At 38.7% G+C, this 23,049-nt stretch overlaps 1 protein-coding gene across 6 annotated transcripts in view; it reads left to right on the plus strand.

Moving 5' to 3' along the window:
• LPP (LIM domain containing preferred translocation partner in lipoma) overlaps nt 1–23,049 on the plus strand; it is a 696,418-nt gene that overhangs the window by 333,618 nt on the left and 339,751 nt on the right. For 5 of the 6 annotated variants that reach the window (XM_077117865.1, XM_077117860.1, XM_077117861.1 and 2 more), the window contains one exon: nt 20,512–20,637. In XM_077117865.1, the coding sequence (XP_076973980.1) occupies nt 20,512–20,637 (126 nt within the window). The remainder of the gene's footprint in view (nt 1–20,511; nt 20,638–23,049) is intronic. The other variant, XM_077117864.1, reaches the window with a different exon arrangement.

Below are 23,049 nucleotides of genomic sequence, written 5' to 3' on the forward strand. Positions count from 1 at the left end.
TATGTGATTGTATTTGCTAAATGAGAATGTACTACCCTCTCCACCAATATACTTGTACATCCTGAAAGCACGGGTCATCTTCCAAAATAGCTTTGTATGAACTCTTAAGACCATTTGGAATTAAGATTCAATGTATAAATTAGAGGAGAAATTTTTTGGAAATTAAAGAGTTAGCTTAAAAAATAAATTTTATAGTACTATTTCAACATTTTTGAGCTTTATTTCTATTAGAATTTCTATTACCTTATATTAAGAGCAATGAATAATTACATTATCTTTAAGTGGTGTATTTGATGGTCTGGTGGAAATTGAAAAGAGAATGACGAACTATCCACTGGACAGAGATTTACTGATTCAAATCATAGGTTAATATAATGTGTGTATCTCAGAGTGAGGGCCTTGACTTCTTAGTACCTGTCTCAGAACTTCATAGAGTGCCTGGTCCAGAGTTCGGAATTCCATGGAATGATGTTTGAACAATTGAATAGAAGATATGCGAATAACTTGAAGATTGGTTCACTGTGTACACACACAAGACTTCATCATTTTATATTGAGCCATTTTATAAGTTGAGATGTGCTTAGGGGATTATTTCATTTCCTTTTAGCTCATTGAAAGTCATACAGTGTATTTTAGTAATTCTCTTCTAATCTAGTAGGGATAGAAACCAGTTTGAGGCAATAGCAACTACAAAAAACCTATTTTCATTGAATTACATAGTCATTAAATGAAATCCTTTTCCTGCCTCCCCAACACCCTCTGTGACTGATATTTAAACCACAGCCCCAACATGAAATAACTCATTTCAGCTCTACTGAAACGGTTCTTGTACAGGTTTGCACCTCCATCTGATTCCCTAACAGCTGTCAAATTAACATTCTAGAAAACTTGAGCTCTTTTGCTCCTCCTTTGATTTTAACTAAACAGAACTTTTTTTGTTCGTCTGCTACATCTGTGACTACTCCTTTTCTCTCTCCTGTTACTTTCCCTTTTTTTTTTTCTACCCCCTAAACTTAGGGACCTAATCAGTGTTCTTTCTTTGGCCTTCTGTCTTACCTTTTCTCAGTTGATTTCATAACTTTACTTAGGTTAATTCTGATCATTGCTTATTTCATGAGTTGAAGTGGTTATGGCTCTTGGCACTCTGTTTTCCTTTGACTACCATTGTGCCATTTATCCAAAGGATCTATCCATTCCACAGAAATAACTTGTTTTTTCACATTCATTATATCTCATTCTATTGGAGACAATGCCATATTTTCTAGTTTCCCAAACTCTATGCTCTATAGCTGTTGTTGATTTGTCTTGCTTCTTTCATGTGTTTGTCATCATGAATCTGATATATTCTGACTTGAAAATGATTCTCAGGTTTGTTTCAGTATCTTCATTTTCCCATCTGTCTTCCTAGCTCATTCATTCTCCATATCACAATCAGCTCATCACCTTGACTCTTTTTTCTATTACAGCTGTATGCTCCTAACTAATTTGTCTTTAAAAAATGTTATTTTCTTCCTGTGTTTTTTTATTGCCAGCCACATTAAGCTTCCTCTCTTGGTTGATTTCCAGAATACTCCATACCTATGTCACCTTATAAAACACCACCGTTTCTCTCACTGTGCTTTTTGCAGTCTTTGCTTTTGTGGGGCCCTGATTGTCAGTTTTGCCTGCCAAGTTAAATTTCCCTGTGTCTTTCCTGCTGCCTGACTCATCCTCCACTCTCTCAACTTTTCAGAAACCCTTCCCATTACTTTCTTCCTCATCAGCTTTTGAGCCGTCTGGCTTATCCCATTTTCTCCCTTCTCTGCATCCTGATCTCTCGGCTGGATAGTGTGCTGTAGGGCAAGACCCCAGGCTTTAATGCCTGGAAGCTCTGCTCCCATTTCTTAGCAAATTCTTTAGAGGATTGAATAAACTCTTGTACATAGAGCATCCAGCATTGCCTAGTCCTTAGTATATGCTCAATACATATTAATGCTGTTTGATTTTCCTACCACTGAATATGTACCTCTTTGTGGGCTGATGTAATTACTCCATGCACATAAATCTTGTCCCCAAACTATATTTCATGAAACCAGAATCAAAATATCACATGAGCAAGACCTGTGGAAATAATTTAGAATTGTAAATCGTAGATGCTCAGATTTAGATTGGCATGTGTCCTAAGCTAGCCCTTCTTTCCTCTGTTGAGGAAATGGGGGCCCAGATCTCTTAAGTGCACTGCCCAAGGTGACACAGTTATAGGTAAAGCTGGCCCCAGCCCCACTTGGAGGCTTCTGGGCTTCCAGGCCTGAGTTCTTCCCATTGCCCTCTTGTACATTCCTCGTTTCGAGACTGCCTGTAGGTTGAGTCGCATCTCTTATTCCTGCATCGCTGGTAGTCCTTATTGCATTCAAGGAACATAGAGTAGCTTCTTGGTTGATATTTGTAGATTGGTTGTTTCATTCCTTCTTTGACTTGACAGTAACAGTTCTCTGAGAGTTGTTTATGGGGCATGTATCACATGCGGGCCCATCGCCCTCGTGATGCTGTTGTAAGCATGCACAGGGTTCAACACGTACCACTCCTGTCCACTGACTCAGTGTGGTGGGGAAAGGAAACATGAGAGGAAGTTATATACATCTTGAGCAAATCAAGCCTTTCTATTTTTAGTCCTTGCTACTGTTTGGAAAGTACAGTCCCTGTTCATGGCAGTCTGGCATGTGTTTCCTTAGTGCCATTTCAAAAAGGGGAAAAAATAAATATGGGAATTTTTTGTAGTGAAAATAGTTACTTAGTGAAATCACATAAGTTCCCTCTTTTCCTGTTGATGAAACCTCAAACCCACTAGGCACAGATTCCTCAACCTCAACTATGCATGTCAAAGGCTCATGCAGAGCAAGAGGTTGAAGTCAGCAAAATCTAGAACAGCAAGATGTTCTGTGGTGCCCAAGACAGGGGGAGGGGGAGGCTAGCGAAGGGAAGGATGTCTGCCCTTGCTCAGAGGACCACTTGGCTAGCCAGCAGATTCTTGCCCCCTGAAAGAAGTTGATCCCTGAATTAGGTATACAGAGGGCATTGCATTCCTTTTGCTTCAGCTATTCCTTCTGCTTGAGTTTTGCTTTCTCCTGCTTTTCCTGAGTAAAAGTTTCCATGTGTGTTTTTCAACCATTCCCCCAATTCGAATAAATGAATTACTTTCTCTTTAGTGGTTTTCACTTCATTTTGGGGAGGTTTCTGATTTGAGACTAGATTAGTTATTAATAGGGGACAATAAAGAACTGTAAGCAGATGAATTGAATGAACTGCATTTAGACTGACTCCTGTAAGGCAGGGCTTGCTGGCCAAAATTGGCTATGGTAGAATGGCTTGGAGTGAACTGCAGCAGTCCAGTGAGGCAAAATTGGGCCCAACCAAGGCAGTAGTTATGGTCACAAAGGGGAGCTAGGTTCCAGAACAATTTAGAAAGAGAGGGGTTCAGGAACAGGAGGGCTCCAGTATGCTTTGCAGGATTCTGACTCTCTTCAAGGGAGATTTATTTGCTTCCTGGCCTAGTATTTGCCATATAGGAAGAGCTTCTGAAAATCAAATCTCTGATGGGAGGTGCAACATGACTGTTACAAGATGAAACATCGATACCCATGAGCAAAAATTGCTCTCATTAATGAGTTAAGAGAAGGACTATACAGATTCCAGACTTGAACAGTTTGTGACAGTAGGGTAAGAATAATACATCACTATAATTAACGCTAATTTGTGGATATTGCTGTATTGTTGTCATTGTTTTTTAATTGAATATGTATTTAGCTGCAACAGGGTGCTATGAATAATGTCAACTCTTAGTTGATTCATCAGAACACTCTGAAGACTGTATAAACACCAATAAACGGAAACGCGCAGCACCCCTAAGAGGTGGTAAACATCCTTGCCATTTCTGTAAAGGAGGAGAAGTGAAGTAGATTGCGTCTGCTCTGCGGGCACTGTGGGTGAGAACACAGAACTGTCGAAGGAGAGAAAAATGTTTCTCCCCTCCCTGGGAATTGGGTTAGAATACATTAGTAAAGAATTCTCCATAAAATATGCTCAGGGTTGTGGGATTTTAATTAAATTGTTCCAGATATTGTTAGCACTTGGACTAACACCACGCAACCAATCAATCTAGGCCAGCAGATTTCAGATTTAGTTTGGGAAATAATCTGGAGGAGAGTTAAGAGAGGATGTTAAATGCAGATTACTAGGACTCTGACCCCAAAGATTTAGATTTGTTAAATCTGGGAAGGGACCTAAGAATTTCCCTTTTTCATGGGCACGTGAATTACTCCTGACATAGATGATCATCAGAGGAGGCTCATCTTCCCTTGAAGATTCCTGAATTTCCTTGGCCGTAAAGACCTGTCTTTGGCCACCAAAATCTAGCCTCACCTTGAATGAGATCAAGACCAAGGCTTTTTTTTTTAACAGCTGCAGGGTCTTCTAGAATTCATTTAGCATCATCCTGTATTCCTCTCATTCACAGAACACACCGCTCACTAGCTACCGTTTACAGATGACCTACTGTGTGTACACGCGGATTCTGCTGGGCTGCTGCTTCCCAGCACTTTCTCTCACCAGGTCATCATATGTCCTTGTGGAGTTTGTGTTTTCATCCCTCTATCCCATTGCTTTAAATTCTTAAAGAGAATGGAATAGAGGTTCAGATTTCACTTCAAGTTTGAACCACGTATGGAAAGCTTCGTGGCCCTGAGAAAGCTCGAAGACAGGGACTGAGTCTGTAGACCTGGGTTTAGTGAGAAATATAAAGAAAAAAGTTTCTCGATTAGGGGAGGGGAGAGGAGAGGCAGACAGATGAAAATGACCAGTTCAGCTTTTCATTATTCCTTTGTTATTTATCCTGTTTCTTTAATACAGACTAGGTGCTTAACTGTTGCTAAGCAAATAGAAGATACTTGATTATTGCTCTGACTCTGACTATTCTACGAAAAAGGAAACATTTCTCAGGAAACTCTAAATGAGGCATGAGCAGACTTTCAGAGTCGAAAAATGATTTTTTAAGTAGGGACAAGAATAGTGAGACTTGGGACGCATCATTCTTACCTCCTTTCGACTTTCTTCAGCCTCCACCTAGAGAAATAATAGTTTTTTCATAGTGGCCTATTAATTTATATTCCCTGGGGCTAAAGCTGAAATGTTGATGAACTTGAACCACGTTTATTGTCTTGTGAGCTCACACTCATTCCCGGTTAAGATGAAATATATAGCATTCTGATATGGTCTATTACTCACTTTTTATCAATGGCAATCTTTTCCATAAAAATAGGAATCCCTGCTGGGAGAGTTGTTAATATAAATTGTCTGTGCACTGCCTAAAATACCTGTGACTCATACCATGTGTTTGTTCCCACATAAACACTGAGTCCCAGGATACAGTGGCTCCTGCCCACCCTCTTTGTCGCCTTCGTCCTGGGGGCTCTGTTTGTTCCTTAGCTATCTGTTCCCTCAATAAGGACTGAGTTCCTCATATGCCTAGGTTCCGCACATCTGCATAATCTGACCATTGCTGACTCTCTGAGTCTGACCTTCCTCTATTCTTACCTACAGGAACACTTGAATTTGCCAAGTACAGCTACATATTGCAATGTTTCTCCTATATCTTTTTGCCCATGGGATAAATATCTTAAATATTTTTTTTCTCCATTCAAGGTCTCAATTCTCACTGTTTCCATGCAACTCTCTCTGATTTCTTTATTTAGTTGCATGCTGAAACTCATTTATTTATTTATTTGCCCTAGCATTGTGTATTTAATATAGTTTAATCCTTGCTATTAATACTTACCCACCTGTATTCTGCTCTATGTTTCTGTTATTTGCATATAAACTAACCTCTAGTCCGATTATAAGCACTTGGAGGGCAGCGATCCACTGTCTCCCTCCCTCCCTCCCTCCCTCTCTCCTTCCTTCTCCCCTCCCCTCCCCATCCCTTCCCTCCCCTCCCCTTTAAAAGGAGCAAAAAGGCAAAGGAGAGGATTGGAGTTTGGCTTTTAACTGTCTTATCAAGAATTAGGTAATGCTTGTTAACCTAATATGTCTATATAATCTACAGTTTGATGCTTGAAGGCAATACTTTCCCCCATTTGCATTTCCAGTCTGATACCATGCATAATCCATGAGCTTTGCAGTGGGATGTTTTAGTCCCAAATTCCAGTTCTTCCATATACTGAGTGACCCTGGAGAAGTCTCTTCTCCACTCTGACTGTTGCTATCCTCATTTGTACAATGAGAATAATAATACCTACTAATCTGTGGAATTGTTGGGAGAATGCAATGAGATCATATCTAGAAAGTGCTCTTCTAAATTTCAGCAACTCTCCATCGATAATGGCAGTGCCAAGGGAACTATGATTTTCTTTTCCCGTGTTCCCAGCAATAACCATGTCCCAGGCTGTGTGCAGTGTATCCTCTGGACTAGGTAAGCTGGTTAACAATGCTGCTGGCTCATAGGATATTTTCCAGAATTGTCCTAGAACAGGAAATTCAAGAAAGAGAAAATGACCAGATTTAGAATGCTTATTAGGCAGCTGATGCATCTTTTATTCTTAGAAAACAGGACTCCTGCCATTTTATATAGTTCCCCCTTCAATCCTTTCCCTTATATGTTGCCTTTCCCCTCCTCCTGCTTGCTAGGATGCTATCACCCTCAACTGTCTTTTTCCATTTCCATTTATCAGCTACTGACTCTCGAAACAATGTAACTGAATGTGGCTTTTCTATAAAGTTATCAGTGACCCTATTTTTGAAATGGGTATTTCAGTTGTATCTTGGTATCTACTCTATAGCTTTTGCATTTTCAACTATCAAATTGGCATTTATACTAAATAGAAACAGAGTAATTTGACTCTAGTCAGTGGCTATAAGTAAAAAAATGACAACACAGTGACTTTAGAGCTCCTTGTACGATCATAAAGGTTTTGCGCATGTGATTGTGTTAGATTCACTGACCTTTTAAACTTGAAAGAAAACTTAAGAGCTCAAGTTCAAACCTCTTATGTGGGGAAAACACAAGCTTAGAAAGGGAAACGATTTGCTCCTGGATGTATGACACATAGAAGCCAAACCCCACTAAATAACGGTAGAGCCAGGGCACAATGCCTAGTCCAGTGTTTTTTCATCTCCCCATCCCTACACATCCACCTCCCAGTTTACTACAGAGAATTCTGTGGATGCACTTGCTAGATCATAACTATTTTTCTGGGTCAACATTTCTAAATATGCAGAATCCTATTCTAACCTTAGTGTACTCCTGCATGTCTTAGGAGAAAGTCACACCCCTCTCTTTTTTTATTTCACAGCATGTTTTGAGGGAGTGCGGGGTGAGCAGCTGGGAAGCATTGATTCTAGTCCCTGGATCTCAGCATCTCTTGGCTATTTGAGCATTGGTAAATGATTTAAGCTTTCGGATTCTCTGATTCCTTTTTGGTACAATCATGGGGTCTTAATAGATGCTATCTAATGTCCGTCTGGTCTCTTGTGTCTGTGATTCTAGTGTCTCCAGCCCATTTTGACATCTCCTTTCTCAGAACTCCTGTAGCCTTTGTGTGCACACCTCCATGTCAGCATCGCATTCTCACCTGGCTTTAGGATGGGTTCTTCTTACCTACTTCTGCTGATCTTGTCCTGTGGTGAGACTGGAAATCCTGGACAGTGCCTGTGCGCCTCTCTTCCATAAAGTTTCCTCATCTGGAAGATGGGGTGAGAACAACTTTCCTGCTTAATTCTTAAGAAGATCACTGAAATAATGCATGAGATATCACTTTGGAAGAGTGTTGCACAGTGTAAAGTATCAAGGTTTTAGTTCTCTTCAGCCCCTTTACTGAATTATTATCCTGGGTAATTTAATTCACTTCTTTAAGTGAATTTATTATCTTTAAGTGAAAATGTTGGAAAAGCTACATAAATTCCTCTTCCGCTTCAAACACGCCATGAGTCTGGGTTTCCTTTTCTATGCTAATCATCTATAATCTATTCTCTTACACTGTCCCAATGTCCTTTATCACACAGAATTGGAGACATAAATGTTTAAAGGAAATTTTTTTCTACTTAAACACTTCAATGGCATAACCTCTTTCCTTTATAGCTCTGGCTATAAGCATGGAATACATGACATGGGAACTGAACACTTTTTCTCTGTTTCCAATTTTAGTAACATTTTGAGAGGTCATAACAGGATTCAAGATTTAAAAAAATGAGTAAGATGAACCCATAAATGAAGTTAATATTAAATTCAAACATTTGCTTTGGTTATTTCTGTTGTACTGATGGGGAACATTAGAAAGTGACTTTTGAAATTTATCTTGCCATAACTCATTGGCACCCTGTTATCAAAATGCAAAATAAGGAAACTATTTTGCATGCGGTTTTAAAACAAAATCAGTAACAACCACTTGGCATGTTCTATTTGCTACTGCATGCTGTGGTGAGGAACAAAAACATTTAGTAATTCTATTTAATCCTTAAATTCAAGCCATCTTTGTCCCTTCCCTATCCTTAAAAATTAATGTTTTCTTAATAGAAATCAAGCTAGGCTTTTTACCCCCTCTATCTTTTTCTTTCTTTTTTTTTTTTTTTGGTATGCTATATAGCAGGATCACATTTCATTATTCTTCTATCTGAGTATCCCATTATTGCAGCACCATTTGGTGATTTTTTTGTTTATTTGTTTGTTTTGCTTGTTTGTTCATTTTTTGGGGGGAAGCACATGGATGGGGAATTGAACCTGGTTCTCCCACATGGCATTCAAGAATTTTACCATTGCACCCCAATCTGTCTTTCTTTTAAAACTCCTGTAGACTACATGATTATTTCATGATTATATTATGCAAAGAATTCCAGGGCAAATTGCCATGATACCAGATAAATTTGTGAATATTCTTATAGATATTTCAAATGGATGTACTTCCTCTACACACACACACACACACACACACACAAACAGACACAGAGCACAGAAAAGACAGTTTGGTCTAATGCTTGCTAAACCAAGTTTATAGACTGAGTGGCAAGGATTCCATTTCTACATCTATAGCTTTCCTAGTGACTATAACAGTGGGTTTGCAAGCTATATTTTATCAGCTTTAAATAATAGAACTCCTTGTATGATTTCATTTCATTTATTTTCATTTTCACCAGAGGATTTTGCTGATGCCAAATGTCTCTTGTCTTTCAAATAACCTTATTGTGGTTATTCTTATGGTTTTTATTTTATAGGCGGGTAGATGCATGATATTTTTCTGTGTTACTTTATAGCCATTCTCATGCAAACTGATCTTTATATTTTAATTGTGAGGAGCTGCTTTAAGAGTGTATTATCAGTATTTTCATTTTACAAGGAATATAAATCAAATAATTCCATGAGTAAGTAAATATAGTAAAAGTTTTTGTGCTTTGTTTTTGCTTTATTACCTGAATAGAGCAATGAATGGCAGGCTGACTATTATGAACACATATCTGACCACATTTAAAACCAAGTTGGCTGAAAGATGTCATATTGGTCCAACTCACGTGGGTTCAGGTCTAGAGGGCAGGCACCTTGTGAAATGTCTCTTGTCTTTCAAATAGCCCTCACTGTGGTCATTTTTATGGTTCTTGTTTTGTAGGTGGATATATGCATGGATATATGCAAGTTGTGAAAAGTCATTATAGACTCATAAAATATGAGAGTTTAAAGTTTATAAAAGGGAAGCTGGAATGTTCACAGCCCTCATTTTATAGAGTTGAGTGCCATAAAGGTAAAGTGACTGCCTGATGGTGTCATGAATAGATCTGGTTTCCAGATCTAGTCCTAAGAATGAGCGGGTCTTGTTGTAGATGTTTCAGTAGGACCAGTTGTACAGAAGCAAAAGCTTCCTTGGAATGTCTCAGTGGAAAAGGAGTTATCTTAAGGATCTGGTTCCAGAAGAGTTGGGGACTGTGTCAGAGCTGTGGCTGGACTCTTGCCACCTCTCTTTTCCTCTCATTCTTTTTTACTTCCTCCCTCTCTCTCCTCCTCCTCTGATTCTCTGCTTCTCTATTATTATGTGCATGTCAGATATTCTCCTCTCTCCTGTTATATGCTTCTTCCCTCCGTAGACAGGCTGATGGTTAAGAATTAGCCATGCACATTCATCATTTTGGCTTATCATGGCCACAGCTCATCTTTGTGGCAACTTCTTAATGTGTTTTTTAGTTCAGATTTATAAGAGGAAGTTTATTTGTCTAACCTCATCTTTTCATCACAGGTCATAGGTTAGGTCCACTGGCTGGTGTATGGGCCTTTATCATGTGCTCAACCTTGGGTATGTGGGCCACAGTGTTTGAAGTGGGGTCACATGATCCAAAAGATGACTTTTGGGGCAATTAGCATGGTGGGCAGTCTAACTTCCTTTAAAGGAGATGGGAATTGGGCAAACATCATCAACTTTGGCTGAGTGTGTTAGGGCTGAAAGGATAGGGAATGTGAAAGAAAAATTTATCAAAACTAGTGTTTTATCTTGATATTTAGGGCTTCATGTCTACTGGAATCATGAAAAATTATCTTTCTCTTCTGCCATGTTCCCAGTTGTCAAACTGTTATTCCACTTTGAATTGTGGAAATATTTTCTCTGTTATGAATGTTATAGTATTTGCTCAAAGATGGTTTTTTAGGGTATCTTTCTCTACTGCCCTTCACCATGGAGTGAATGAATCTCCTTAGGTAATAATGAGACTTGAGTTTTTGGCTTGGCTTTGCATATTAGAAAAGTTGAATTATGTTTCTGTCAGTCCTTAGATCATGAGCTTCTTAGGGAAATGATTTGGTTTTTGTTTCATCTTTTTAAATCTTTGACTTCTCCACATGGTTTTCCAAAGAGTCTGAAAAGACAGTACATATGCTATCACAAGACAAGTGTAATAGTCATATTATCCAGCAGTCTGTAAACTCTTTGAGATTGGGGATCATTCCTTCTTTGGATTGCAGACTACTTAGCACAAGTTATTTTGTTGAGCAGCATGGGAGATAAACCATTCACACAAACCGGCAATGAGTTACCCTATGAACATTGTTATCATAGAGAACTTGACAGAGGGGAGACAGTTATCAAATCTTTTGGTTTATTAGTAATCTTCTAGAAGGTAGGGACAAGTATTGACATAGACAAGTAGGTTTTTGGAAATGAAAGTATTTCAACTAAATGGGTAAGGGGAAAGGTACACAACCTAATATGAACTAAAACATTTATTTCTTTTAACTTCCAACATTTTATGTCTCACTCAATAAAGCAACATTCCTATTAGTTAAAATAAGTCACATTTATAGTGATTTTCAATGATGAATGCTGCCTATCCTCAGTATGACCTGAATCAGTGTGATAAAGCTTCTTATTTATTATGTAGCCTTGGGGATTACTCTAAATAGCAGGGTTATTTTTTTTTTTTTCCATTTTAATTTTTATCCAGATCTCTCTTATCCACTGTTAGGATTGCCTATTGGTGTTTTTATGACAACATTAACCATATAACATAACATAGCTTGTTTTTAAGAGAAAAATTCAAAAATTGTTTTTTATTAACATGCATGCACACACATAATATTTACCATTTTAAATGTACATTATTTCAGAAATCTACTGTGAATAGTGGTTCTCAAAGTGTGGTCCTTAAAGTGTGGATATCAAAGTGTGGTCCACTAGCATCGCCTGGAAATTTGTGAGATTCCTGCCTCCTCAGGTACATAGAATCAAAAGCTGGGGTGGAGCGCAGTGATCTATCTGAGTTTTAGAAGTTTTCCAGATAATTCTATGCATACTTAAGTTTGGAATATATATTTTCCAGCATTAGATGGGGGTATGTTTTCATTCCCAGCCCCACTTCTCCTTTTAAGAAGTACAGGCACTCCATCTCCTGAAGCCCCAGCATCTGATTTGAACTTTCAGTCAGACTACTTTTAAAAGATACATATTGGATTAACTAGCTATGTCAGTTTATTTTGAGACGGTGTTAAGGGAATAATTCCATAGCTATCACTTATTGAATACTTGTGACGTGAATAACATTTGACATGTATGAATTCATTTATCCTTATAACAGTTACATCAAGAAGTGACACCAGAGAGCTTTGGCAAATTGCTTAAGGTCATGAAGCTGGCAAGTGACTGATCCAGGTTTCAAAATCCTACAATCTCCAAAAAAAACAACGAAAAAACCCACCTACAATCTGTTGCCAGAACCTTTACTGCTGCTCATTTGTATTAGGTTGCTTTGGGGGAGTAATGTAATAAACATTATGCCAAACAGAAAAAAAAAGTCATTGATTATGTCCCCAACTTCATCAGAGATAGATGATAGATAAATGTTAGATAGATTTATAGATCCACAGATAGATAATACTTAATTCTGTGGTTTATAGAGAATCTACTTTCTTACCCCTTTTGGTATAATTGGCTGTTTATTTCACTAATATAAGAAATAAAGGAAAAATGAACTTTATAGGAAAAAGAAAAAGAAGCTAAATTTATGATGTATTATAATACTTAAATAATACTATTGGAAAGAAAAATTGCATGTAGAAAATATGTTTTGCATATCATTTCAGGCCTCCTGGATTTCCCTAAGTTAGGTAGGTTAGTTTTATATTCCTAGGCTATCAGGGAAAGCTTTTTTTTTTTTTTTTCCCCTAATGAATCACAAATGGAAGACCAGGTATGGATAAGGGACTGGGAGACCCTTGGTTTCCACCGAGGCTCAGATCTAAAGAATTTCTTGAACTTTGTGAAGCATAATTTAAAAACCACTAGTTTTGTACATCTAATATCAAGACTTCCTCTGATTCAGTTCCTTTCTCAGGAATGTTATTGAGCAGTCATATATAAGTCTTCGTTCTCAAGGCTGTCCCCATTTGGTAAGGTGTCAGTGTCATTGCTTAACAACCTCAAATTCTGGGGTTGTTGAAGATTCTTTTCTTTTGAAGCAGTGTTAATTTGATCATTAGGTGCCTAATTTTTTTTTTTCCATGGTAGAGCATTTAGCAGTCAATCCTGGCTAAGAATTTTTGTGTCCCCGTATCTCAAAACTAAAATGAATACTTACCAAATACATGGCTGTTTTGCTAGGCAGGTTTGATTTATTTCCATTCATTAAGAATAAATAGTCTTACCATTTTGTAACTACCAATGTAATAATCCATTCAGGCAAAAGGATCGTCTATGTTTGCTATGGTTTTAGCATTGTGTGAAAGGTTCTTGGAGAGCTGCATATTGGCTGAATCTTGAAATATCACTACACAGATGATTTATTAATTTAAAAAAAGGAAAAAATAATATTATTTTACTATGGAGAAATTGGTGGACACTACCTTAATGAAGTTATGAAACTTGGCATATTAGTTAGGGTTCTCTAGAGAGACAGAATCAACAGGAAACACTCGCAAATATAAAATTTATAAAAGTGTCTCACGTGACCATGGGAACGCAGAGTCCAAAATCCACAGGGCAGGCTGTGAAGCCAACAATTCCAGTGGAGGGTCTGGATGAATTCCACAGGAGAGGCTTGCCAGCCAAAGCAGGAAGAGAGCTGGTCTCTTTTGAATCCTTTTTTTTTTTTTTTTTTTTTTTTTTTTTTTTTTTTTTTTAAAGGAAAGACAGAGAGAAGGAAGGAAGGAAGGAAGAAAGGGAAACATCTTTAAACATTTTCTTGTTTTATTGTATTTTGTTTTTCCGTTTTTTGTTACATGGGCTGGGGCCGGGAATCGAACCGAGGTCCTCCGGCATAGCAGGCAAGCACTTTGCCTGCTGAGCCACCGCGGCCCGCCCTTGAATCCTTTTTAAAAGACTTCCAGTGATTAGATTAAGTATCACTCATTGCAGAAGACACTCCCCTTGACTGATTATAAATGGAATCAGCTGTGGATACAGCTGATGTGATCATGATTTAATTCTATGAAATGTCCTCATAGCAACAGACAGGCCAACACTTGTCCAACCAAATAAGTACCACCACTTGGCCAAGTTGACACATGAACTGACCATGACAGTCCACCCCTTGTCAACTTGGCAGCTATATGTATCACCTCACCCTAAATCATACCTAATTTCTAAATAAAAAACAATAAAACACACATTTTTCTTTCACCTAACAATACTCAACTATCCTGCATATAACTGGAAACACATTTAATCTCTCCAGAATAGGGTGCAAGTCCTTGGGTAATATTCATTCTTAAACTTGATATCTTACAACTTAAATAGTATAACAGGAACAAAACAGCATTACAGTCCTTGTTTCTGCAACTGATCACCTGGTCGTAGTTCATATTTATCACTACTTTCTTTACCTCCATTGTGTAGTTGCAGTCCTATAACTCTCAGACTTTGAAATCTAATGGTCTTTGCCTTGCAGGTTTTTGAAACTGTATGAGTCCTGTAACCCTTGTGTTCCTTCCTCCCTGTGGAAATGTGTGTATGTATCCTGTGACTGTTTCTCCTTTGTATGTTGGCAGCAAATAAAACTTGTTTTAAGTTTTTATAGGTCCAGAGACAGAGGATAACTTTGTCTTAGAACAGGCTACGCCTTAACTAACTTTGATAGGAGTTTGTATGTTTCTAACTTTGTATTTCATGTGTACTGCTACTGAAATGATTTAAGGATTTCTGATATTGTTATAAAATTAACATATTTTGTATATGGGGAAAACATGTCTTTTTTAGGGTCCAGAGGATGGAATGTGTCGGTTTGAAAGGATGTATGTCTCCTAGAAAAGCCATGTTTTAATCTAAATCCCGTTCCATAAAGGCAGAATAATCCTTATTCAATACTGTATGTAATTAGATCATCTCCCTGGAGATGTAACCCAATCAAGAGTGGTTGTTAAGATGGATTAGGGGAGATGTGTCTCCACCCATTTGGGTGGGCCTTGATTAGTTTCTGAAATCCTATAAAAGAGAAAACATTTTGGGAAATTCAGAGAGAGATTTCTGAGAGAGCAGAGAATGACCTAGCCGCAAAAAGCAGAGTCCACCAGCCAGCGACCTTTGGAGATGAAGAAGGAAAATGCCTCCTGGGGAGCTTCATGAAACAGGAAGCAAGGAGAAGAAGGTAGCAGATAATGCCATGTTCACCATTTGCCCTTCCAGATGAGAGAGAGGCCCTGACTATGTTCGTCATGTGCCTTCTTACTTGAGAGAGAAACCCTGAACTTCATTGGCCTTCTTGAACCAAGGTATCTTTCCCTGGATGCCTTTGATTGGACATTTCTGTAGAGTCGTTTTAATTGGGACATTTTCTCAGCCTTAGAACTATAAACTAGCAACTTATTAAATTCCCCCTTTTTAAAAGCCACTCTGCTTCTGGTATATTGCATTCCCCAGCTAGCAAACTAGAACACTTGGCATCACCAAACATGGAACAAACTGACATCTTGTGCCTCCTGATATGCTACAAAAGAGAGAACAGAGTATTACATATGTAATATTTCTGCCAAAATTGTTTAATCTGAATCTAATCATGAGGAAACTGTCAGACAAAGCTAGATTATTGAACTTTTTAAATGTACCTGGCCTGAATTATTTTAAAAAGTCATTTTCTTGAAAAACGAAAATATAGGCTGGAGTCTGTTCTAAATTAAAAGAGACTAAAAGACAGTCAATTCAACGTGTGATCTTTGATTGGATTCTGGATGGAAATGAACAACAGCAGATTAAATGCATTCATTTCTGGGACCACTAGTGAAATTTGAACATGTGTGCATACCAGATAATATTTCTTAGGTTAATAATGGTTTTGAAGAAATTACAAATTCTTGGGAGATACAGCCTGAAGTATTTGGTGGTGAACTTTCTTCAGCTTTCTGTGAACTTCAGTTGGTTCGATTGAAACATCAAATAGAATTTACATAGATAGAGAACAAATAGGGCAAAATGTTGGCAATTGGAGAATCTGGGGAAAGGGTGCATGGATGGTATTCATTTTATCACTCACTTTTCTGTGAGTTTACTTTTTTAATATAAAAAAATTTGGGTATAAAGAATGAGTAAAATAAATATGAAAGAGTGCTCTTTCGTAAGTTGCTACCGGTACTCCTTCTACTACTTGTAGTTGGGGGTTAGCAATTCTTTGGTATAAAACATGACCATTTTAAACAGACTCTAGGAAATGGCCTGAATTTTTTCCCTTTTGCTTTTGGCCTCTTATTTTAAACTCTGTCCCCATACATTTACAATGCTGTAGTCTTTGCTGTAATTCTAATGATGGCATGGAAGATTCTGAGTTTCCAAATTATAATAAGCCTTATTGGTGAGCCATTATTATGTACATTTTACTGAATGAGGGGAAATAAATACCTGGTGAACGATTTATTCACGTGGGTTTTGTAGCTGTTAGTAAAAAGATTGTGCCATTGGATTTATCATATGCCTCTTGTACCTTTCATCTTGTCCTCTTATTCTACCTCTGTATACCAGCTGTTGCTGAAACAACAGATATGATGTGGTAGCTCTAGCTCCAACTATATTGCATTTCTGTCACCTTCTGTTCTGGGCTTCTCTGCCACCACACTACATCTTGGTACAAGTAAGCACGAGAGAGTTTAAAACCCCATGGGATAACGTTCAACCAAGGGAGAACTGTAGCCTGAGGATGTATATTCCACTCTTCTGTCCCTCAGGTGGGAAGATCTGAGGCTTCTCAGAGGGCTTCTGGGAGGATGGAGCCCAAGTTGGCCATAGTGCTGACACTGCAACACCGCACCTTTAGTTGTTTTTCCCTCCTTCCCACTTCTGCTCCTTAATTCCTCAACTTCTTTCTATTTCTTGGGACTGATCACCAAGGTGAACTAATGCTCCATATTAGCCCTCTTCTTGGGCTTTGTTTTTTCATAGAACCCAGACTAATACACTTCAGTCCCATTAGCTATGGTTGAAGAAAGTGGGGATTGTTACTATTACAATGACCACTTTTTAGGAGGTCATTTGGTATCTAAAAACGTATTGGACAAACAATCAAGGTATATTCCTTATTTAAGATAGGTAGATGACTGGCTAAGCTACAACATTGGGTAGTGAAGGAGCAGACAGTTTGGTAAGTCTTTGAATGTTAGCTGATTACGAGACAGTAACCCCTCAAATCAGGCTTTGTCATGGCCCGTCGAATCGCAAAATAGCCTCTGAACCTAAGGACGCTGTGGTAATAGTTAGGAATACCAAGAGAAGGATTGCTGGTGGACATAGGACTTCAGTTATTTGAACTAAGACACAGAGAGTCAGATGGAACAGAGACAGATTCTAATCCACAATGGGCATTGAAATATAGAAGTGGAGCTGCTGTCATAGGATCAGGTAGGGCAGGGAGGGTCAGTGGTCCAGGATGCCATGGACCTATGTAGCAACTTGTTAACTTGCACCAACCTAATACAAGAGAATGAAATGGGAACACTTCCAGCTAAGAGGGAAGGGAGACCAAAGAGGCTGGATACCAATTGGAATATCCAATTATGTATAAAATTATGGTTGCACACCATAATCATTTGTTTCAGTGTATAACTCAGTAACTCTGTGTCGTGTGACTCTCTGTGGTTGGATATTATAGGGATTTAGGGCATGCATAGCTGATGTGCTTTCTGCTACAGTAAATTACAGATGTTGCTGACTTGATCAACTCCTTTCTCTACTGATAACCCAAAAATAAACACAACAAATGATGCTTCCCTTAAGAAGAAGCATGATTAATGACAGCTTTTCTATTCTTACTATTTTATACTTATTGGTCACCATAGCTGTTAATGGAGATCATCATGACTATAGTGCTTTGCCATTTACAAAGCACTTTTCATGCATTATATTATCTGAATCTTGTAATAACCCTCTGGCTTAGGTAGGGCAGGTGGTGTTGTCCTTGTTTTATAAACAAGAACAGGGAGGAATTTAAGCAAATTCCAAGTCTACTGCCCTTAGTAATAAAGTGTGCTGTCTACAAGTATGTGGAAATACACTTATCAGTATAATACTGCATATTGGCACACAAGGGAATCAAGTACAGTTTCTCAGGTGTCTTACGTATCACCAGCATACTACTTGTTGTGGTTGCTTCAGGAGACTGTAGCCCAGATGTTCACTTAAGTTTTAAACATTGAAGGAATCTTTTTACTTGCATTAATCATTCCGCAGTCTTTCATGGTTATTAATTCTATATGGCAAAAGACGAGCTCACCTCTGATAGAGGGATGAACATCTTGAAAACATCTGTTCCTAGGACAGGAGACCTGCTGGCCTTAGAGGGTTTTGTCAAGCTTGAGATTCGGACTCTGGGAACACACAACCACCTTGCATATCACTCATTTCCATCTTTGACTGAGGCAAAGTTGTTGAAGTAAGTCACGTTTTCTCAGAGCCATCCTGCCAATTTGGATCATGCACATAGAAAGGCATACGTACATACACACACTCACACATACACACATATACACATGTATTCACAGATACACCCCCATATGTACACATTTACACATATACATGATCACACACACACATATATACCCATTGACACATATGCACACACACACTATGTATCTTTGTTTCCCTTTCTGTACTGTTTACTAGAGCATCTGATGTTTTCTGTTGTCTCTTTAGCTGCCTATACCCGAAAGATGTTAGGTATAAGAACACAGCTAAATGACTTCAGACAGAATCATCATTCATTTACTCAAAAATATTTATTGACCACTTCCCAGTGGGGCAGGCCCAGAGTAAGATCCTGGGAGTACAGCAGGAACCGAAGTCTTCGCTTTCTTGACGCTTACATTCCTGTGTGTGTGTGTGTGTGTGTGTGTATGCAGGAGAGGGTGGAGAGAACTAACTATAGTTGAAGAAACGTATAAGGTAGTGAGATGGTGGTAGATGTTATGGGAGAAAAATAAATGAGGAGCTAGAGAATGATGTAGAGGGGACAGAAAAAATACATACAGAGCAACAAAATCATTTAGATAATGTGATAAAGTACCCATATTTTAAAAAGACTCATAAACAGAGATAGCAATTGCTTTATGGGCGGTTGGCACTCATTAAGTTTGGTTCCAGGGGCTGGGCCTTAGTATCACAGATAGTTGGTGTTATAAGTATGCCTGGGATAGAGCAGGTCCAGCAAGGATTAACTCATCCTGGCTAAATTCATGTAACACTGACTGATACATTGGATCCCAGTAGATTAGTTTTAGGCAGGCACTTAAATATACCCCAGGATTCAGGGAAAGTTGCTCCGTGAGCCTGGTGCTAGGGAAGAGGCTCTAGTGGTCTTAATAGGCAGTGCCATTGTGCTATCTTTACCTGGTGCACCATATTCACCGTAAGTGTAGGTTTACTTAGAGGGCTGTAAGAGTTAATGCTAGCCTGTTAGGACATCCTATTTTTTGTTATTGCTGGAGATATTCTAGTCTCTTGGCTAGTCTTTTTTCTAGACTCATCCAGGCACTATCCTGATATTTAATTTCCTCAGACAAGTTCAGTAGATTTGACTAGGTGACAGTATCTTCACAATATTTCATTCCGGTTGAAACTTGCTGAAGATTTCTTTTAGTTGCTTAATAGGAACTTCAAAAATACTTCCATCTCACTTACAGGATAATTATTGCATTGTCTCTTTAAAAGATTATTTTCATCTGACCCTGCTTCCAAATCCAGGGGCTACCATGTGTTACATCTCTTTGCCTTAAGATCTCAGCAGACTGTTTGCTTACTTGTTTTTCCCAAGCCTGCTCACAGTTTCTGGCAGTGTCCTTGTGGCAGTGTCATTGCCTTCTCCTCTCCCCTAATTGATTCTGAATGCAGATAGGAGTCTGCATCTGATAACGTGAGGGTTCTGACAAAAGAAATCTGTAGACCCTCAACTTCATAATAAGTGATCGCTGTGGAATGCCCTTACAGAAGCTGCTTCACTGCAGAACTCGGAGCAGTTTCATTCCAATCACATTTCATATGCATCACCTGTGACGTGCTGTCCTGCAGGCACGCGCACGTACACACACACACACACACACACACAGGCAAACACACTTCCCCAATACTCATTAAGCCCCATACTCACCACACCTGATCATGTTCTAGTGTCTTTGAGTGATGGTTCCTTTTCCTGGAATACCAGTTTCCCTCTCTTGCCCCTTCCTGCTTCAACTAAAATGTCACCAGTCTTTGCAATGATTTCTGAACCCAAGAGCTTGTGATTTCTCCTTGATTAGATCTGCTCCTGGAGTGCAGGGATGGAGACATTTATTTCCTCTCACTTGCATATTCCTCAACAGAGCCTCTCAATGAGTGTGTGACCTTAGAGAATCACCTCACATCTGTTTTTGTTTTATTTTATGTCAAACAGGAATAATGCTACTCTAGTCTAGCTCGTGAGTGTTTTATAAAAGCTAAAAAAACAAAATGAGGTGAAGAAGAGTTTGGACAAGTTGGCTATATAACTTGATAAGTCTTTATTCATACTAATATCAACTGAAACTGGGAAATTCAGTTTTTAAAATGTATATGTTGCTTATAGCAGGTTAATCCTGGAGGCAAGACCCTTGAGGAGAGACGCTCCAGCCTGGATGCCGAGATTGACTCATTGACCAGTATCTTGGCTGACCTGGAGTCCAGCTCCCCCTACAAGCCACGGCCTCCACAAGTAAGTGCTTCCCATAAATGCTTCTCCACATGTCCAGCCACAGTTTTCTACTCTTTTCTGAAAGAATGCCTCTGCTTCTAGCCGTTGAATTTTTTTATGGCTCTTCCCCATGTCTTGAGGTTTAATATCAACCTGTATTAATTAATGGGAAGAAACTTCTTTCATTGCTTTTATTAGTATTTTCTTTATAACTCACATAATATTATATAAAAAAAATATTATGAAACAGAAAACAAAACTCTTCTTATTCCACTGTCTTAGCCTTTTTCTAGCTTACCTATAGGGATACTTTACATCTGTAATAGTCTTCAGAAAATGATTTACTATGCCTAGATAAGGTTAAGGTGAGAGGCTGTAAGTTTTGTTAAGAAATTCATTCTGTTAGATATTGAGTTTGTTTCCAGTTTTTTCATGTTGTAACTAATGCTACAATGGACATGTTCACATATGTGTTTTCCTTGGAGCTATTTCCCTGTTCCAATTCCTAAAAATGTGACTTTTCTACTTTGAAGAGTGTGATCATATTCCTCACTTTTCTTTTCAAAGGCTGTAAATAATTTATATTGCCATGAGCAGTTTAAATATATTAGTTTCACCTCAGTCTGACCACATTTGGTGATAGTAATGAATTTATATTTTGGAAATGTAAATAAATGGTACCTTGTTATCAGTTTTTCTTTCCATTCCTTTGCTTTCTTTAGACTAAGCAGGACTATTTTTCTGCACCTGAGTTTATTATCTGCATTTTAAAAGCTGACATTCCTATGCTAGTGATCATTCCCTGTCTCTCTGAGAATTTATTGAGTCCTCAGAAGACAGCTCATGGAAACTTTGATTCAGACCTTAGATGAGCACTATTGCCTCTTTATTGTTGTTTGGCTGTTGTGTGATGTTTACTTACTGTGTGACAGTATATATGACATTTTGAGTTCAGCTCCAATTCTTGAACAACAGCTCCTATATTAACACTTATTCCTCCTTCAAATTAAAAACAAGTCTCGCCTCTCTGTTGTCAGTAATTTCAACATTTATGTGCACATAAGGCTGCAGTGCTTTGTTCTTTAGAGGTATTTGCATTACTTTATCTAGACATGTAATGGGACTGTCACTTTTGTGGTGGCACGTGGCAAAATAGACTAAAATTTGGCTCTTCCTTAGTTATCTTTGCTCATGGCTATACTAGTCCTGTCATAGTAAAAATGTACTTCAATTCTGTAAATATGGACTGAGATTCTTGTATATAACATTCTGGTCTTTTGAGGGAACTGGTAGGCACCAGGACTGTTATGGTTGGAAGGGAATAAAATAGGATCTAGTTGCCATCTTTCAGGAGTCCATAATAGTTGAAAGTGTAAATTAAGGCAGAAATGGTAAAAGCACAAGGAAAGATGGGGTGGGGAACAAGATTGCGGCTTAGTGAGGTGTAGCTAGTAAATAGCCAGGAACGGTACAGAACAACTGTTGGGACCACGTCAGTGATCAGACATACAGCGTACACCAGTCCTGCAGGTGGAATGACTGAGACCCCAAACAGAACAGTAAGTCCCCCAAGTCATGAAGGCCGATGCCTGTTGAAGAAAGGAAACAGAATTTACTAGCAGCATGGACTTAGATCAACCAAGTTCCAATTGCGACTACTGAAAATAGGGCCCCAGCTCAGGTAAACTGGAATAAGCACTAAAGGCACTAGGAGTTTTTGCCCCAGCAGAGAGGGGTGGGGCTGATGGAAAAACAAAAAAACAGGCTTTTTGAGTTGGGCAGCACAAAATACTGGAAAAGGGCTGGACTCCAAATTAAAGGGGGCATATAGAGCCAGGAACCAACTTGAGCTTTGATTGACAAACCCAAGGAGCTGGGGTCTAGCTCTGAAAAGGCTTTTTTTTCCTGCTCCTTAACAGTTCATTAGCTAGAACTGGAAGCATCTCAGGCTTCCAGCACTGCCCAGGCAAGGGTGGAATTGAGCTTGTCTGAGAGACAAGTACCTCCTCAGGTGAAAGGAGTTAATTCCCTAAATGGTCTATCTTCTCCAAGAGAAAGGTGGGGCCAAGCTCAGATGGAATCCCTCCTTCAAAGAATTCAGGCCCCAGGAACTGGAAAACTAAAGCAATTAAACCCATCTACAACCTTTCTTCTGTCTCAACCATACCCCCAGCAAGGAGAGTCTTCCGAAATTAAAGGTACCACATCACTTTACTCTGGTCAAAGTCAGGGGCAGACAACTGCCACATGCTAGACAGAATAGAAAAAACAAAGAGCCTAGAGGCTTCATAGGAAAGTCTGTTAACCTGCATGGTTTAGCTATCGGGCAAAACCGATGCTGGTTACATTTTCCTCCTGAGAAGTGGACTTGTCTGGTTGGGGAAAATCTGACTGGGGTCTATAATATCTGAGGAGACCCTCCTCAAAACAAAG

Source organism: Tamandua tetradactyla, chromosome 10 (genome assembly GCF_023851605.1).
Source record: "Tamandua tetradactyla isolate mTamTet1 chromosome 10, mTamTet1.pri, whole genome shotgun sequence".
NCBI lineage: Eukaryota > Metazoa > Chordata > Mammalia > Pilosa > Myrmecophagidae > Tamandua > Tamandua tetradactyla.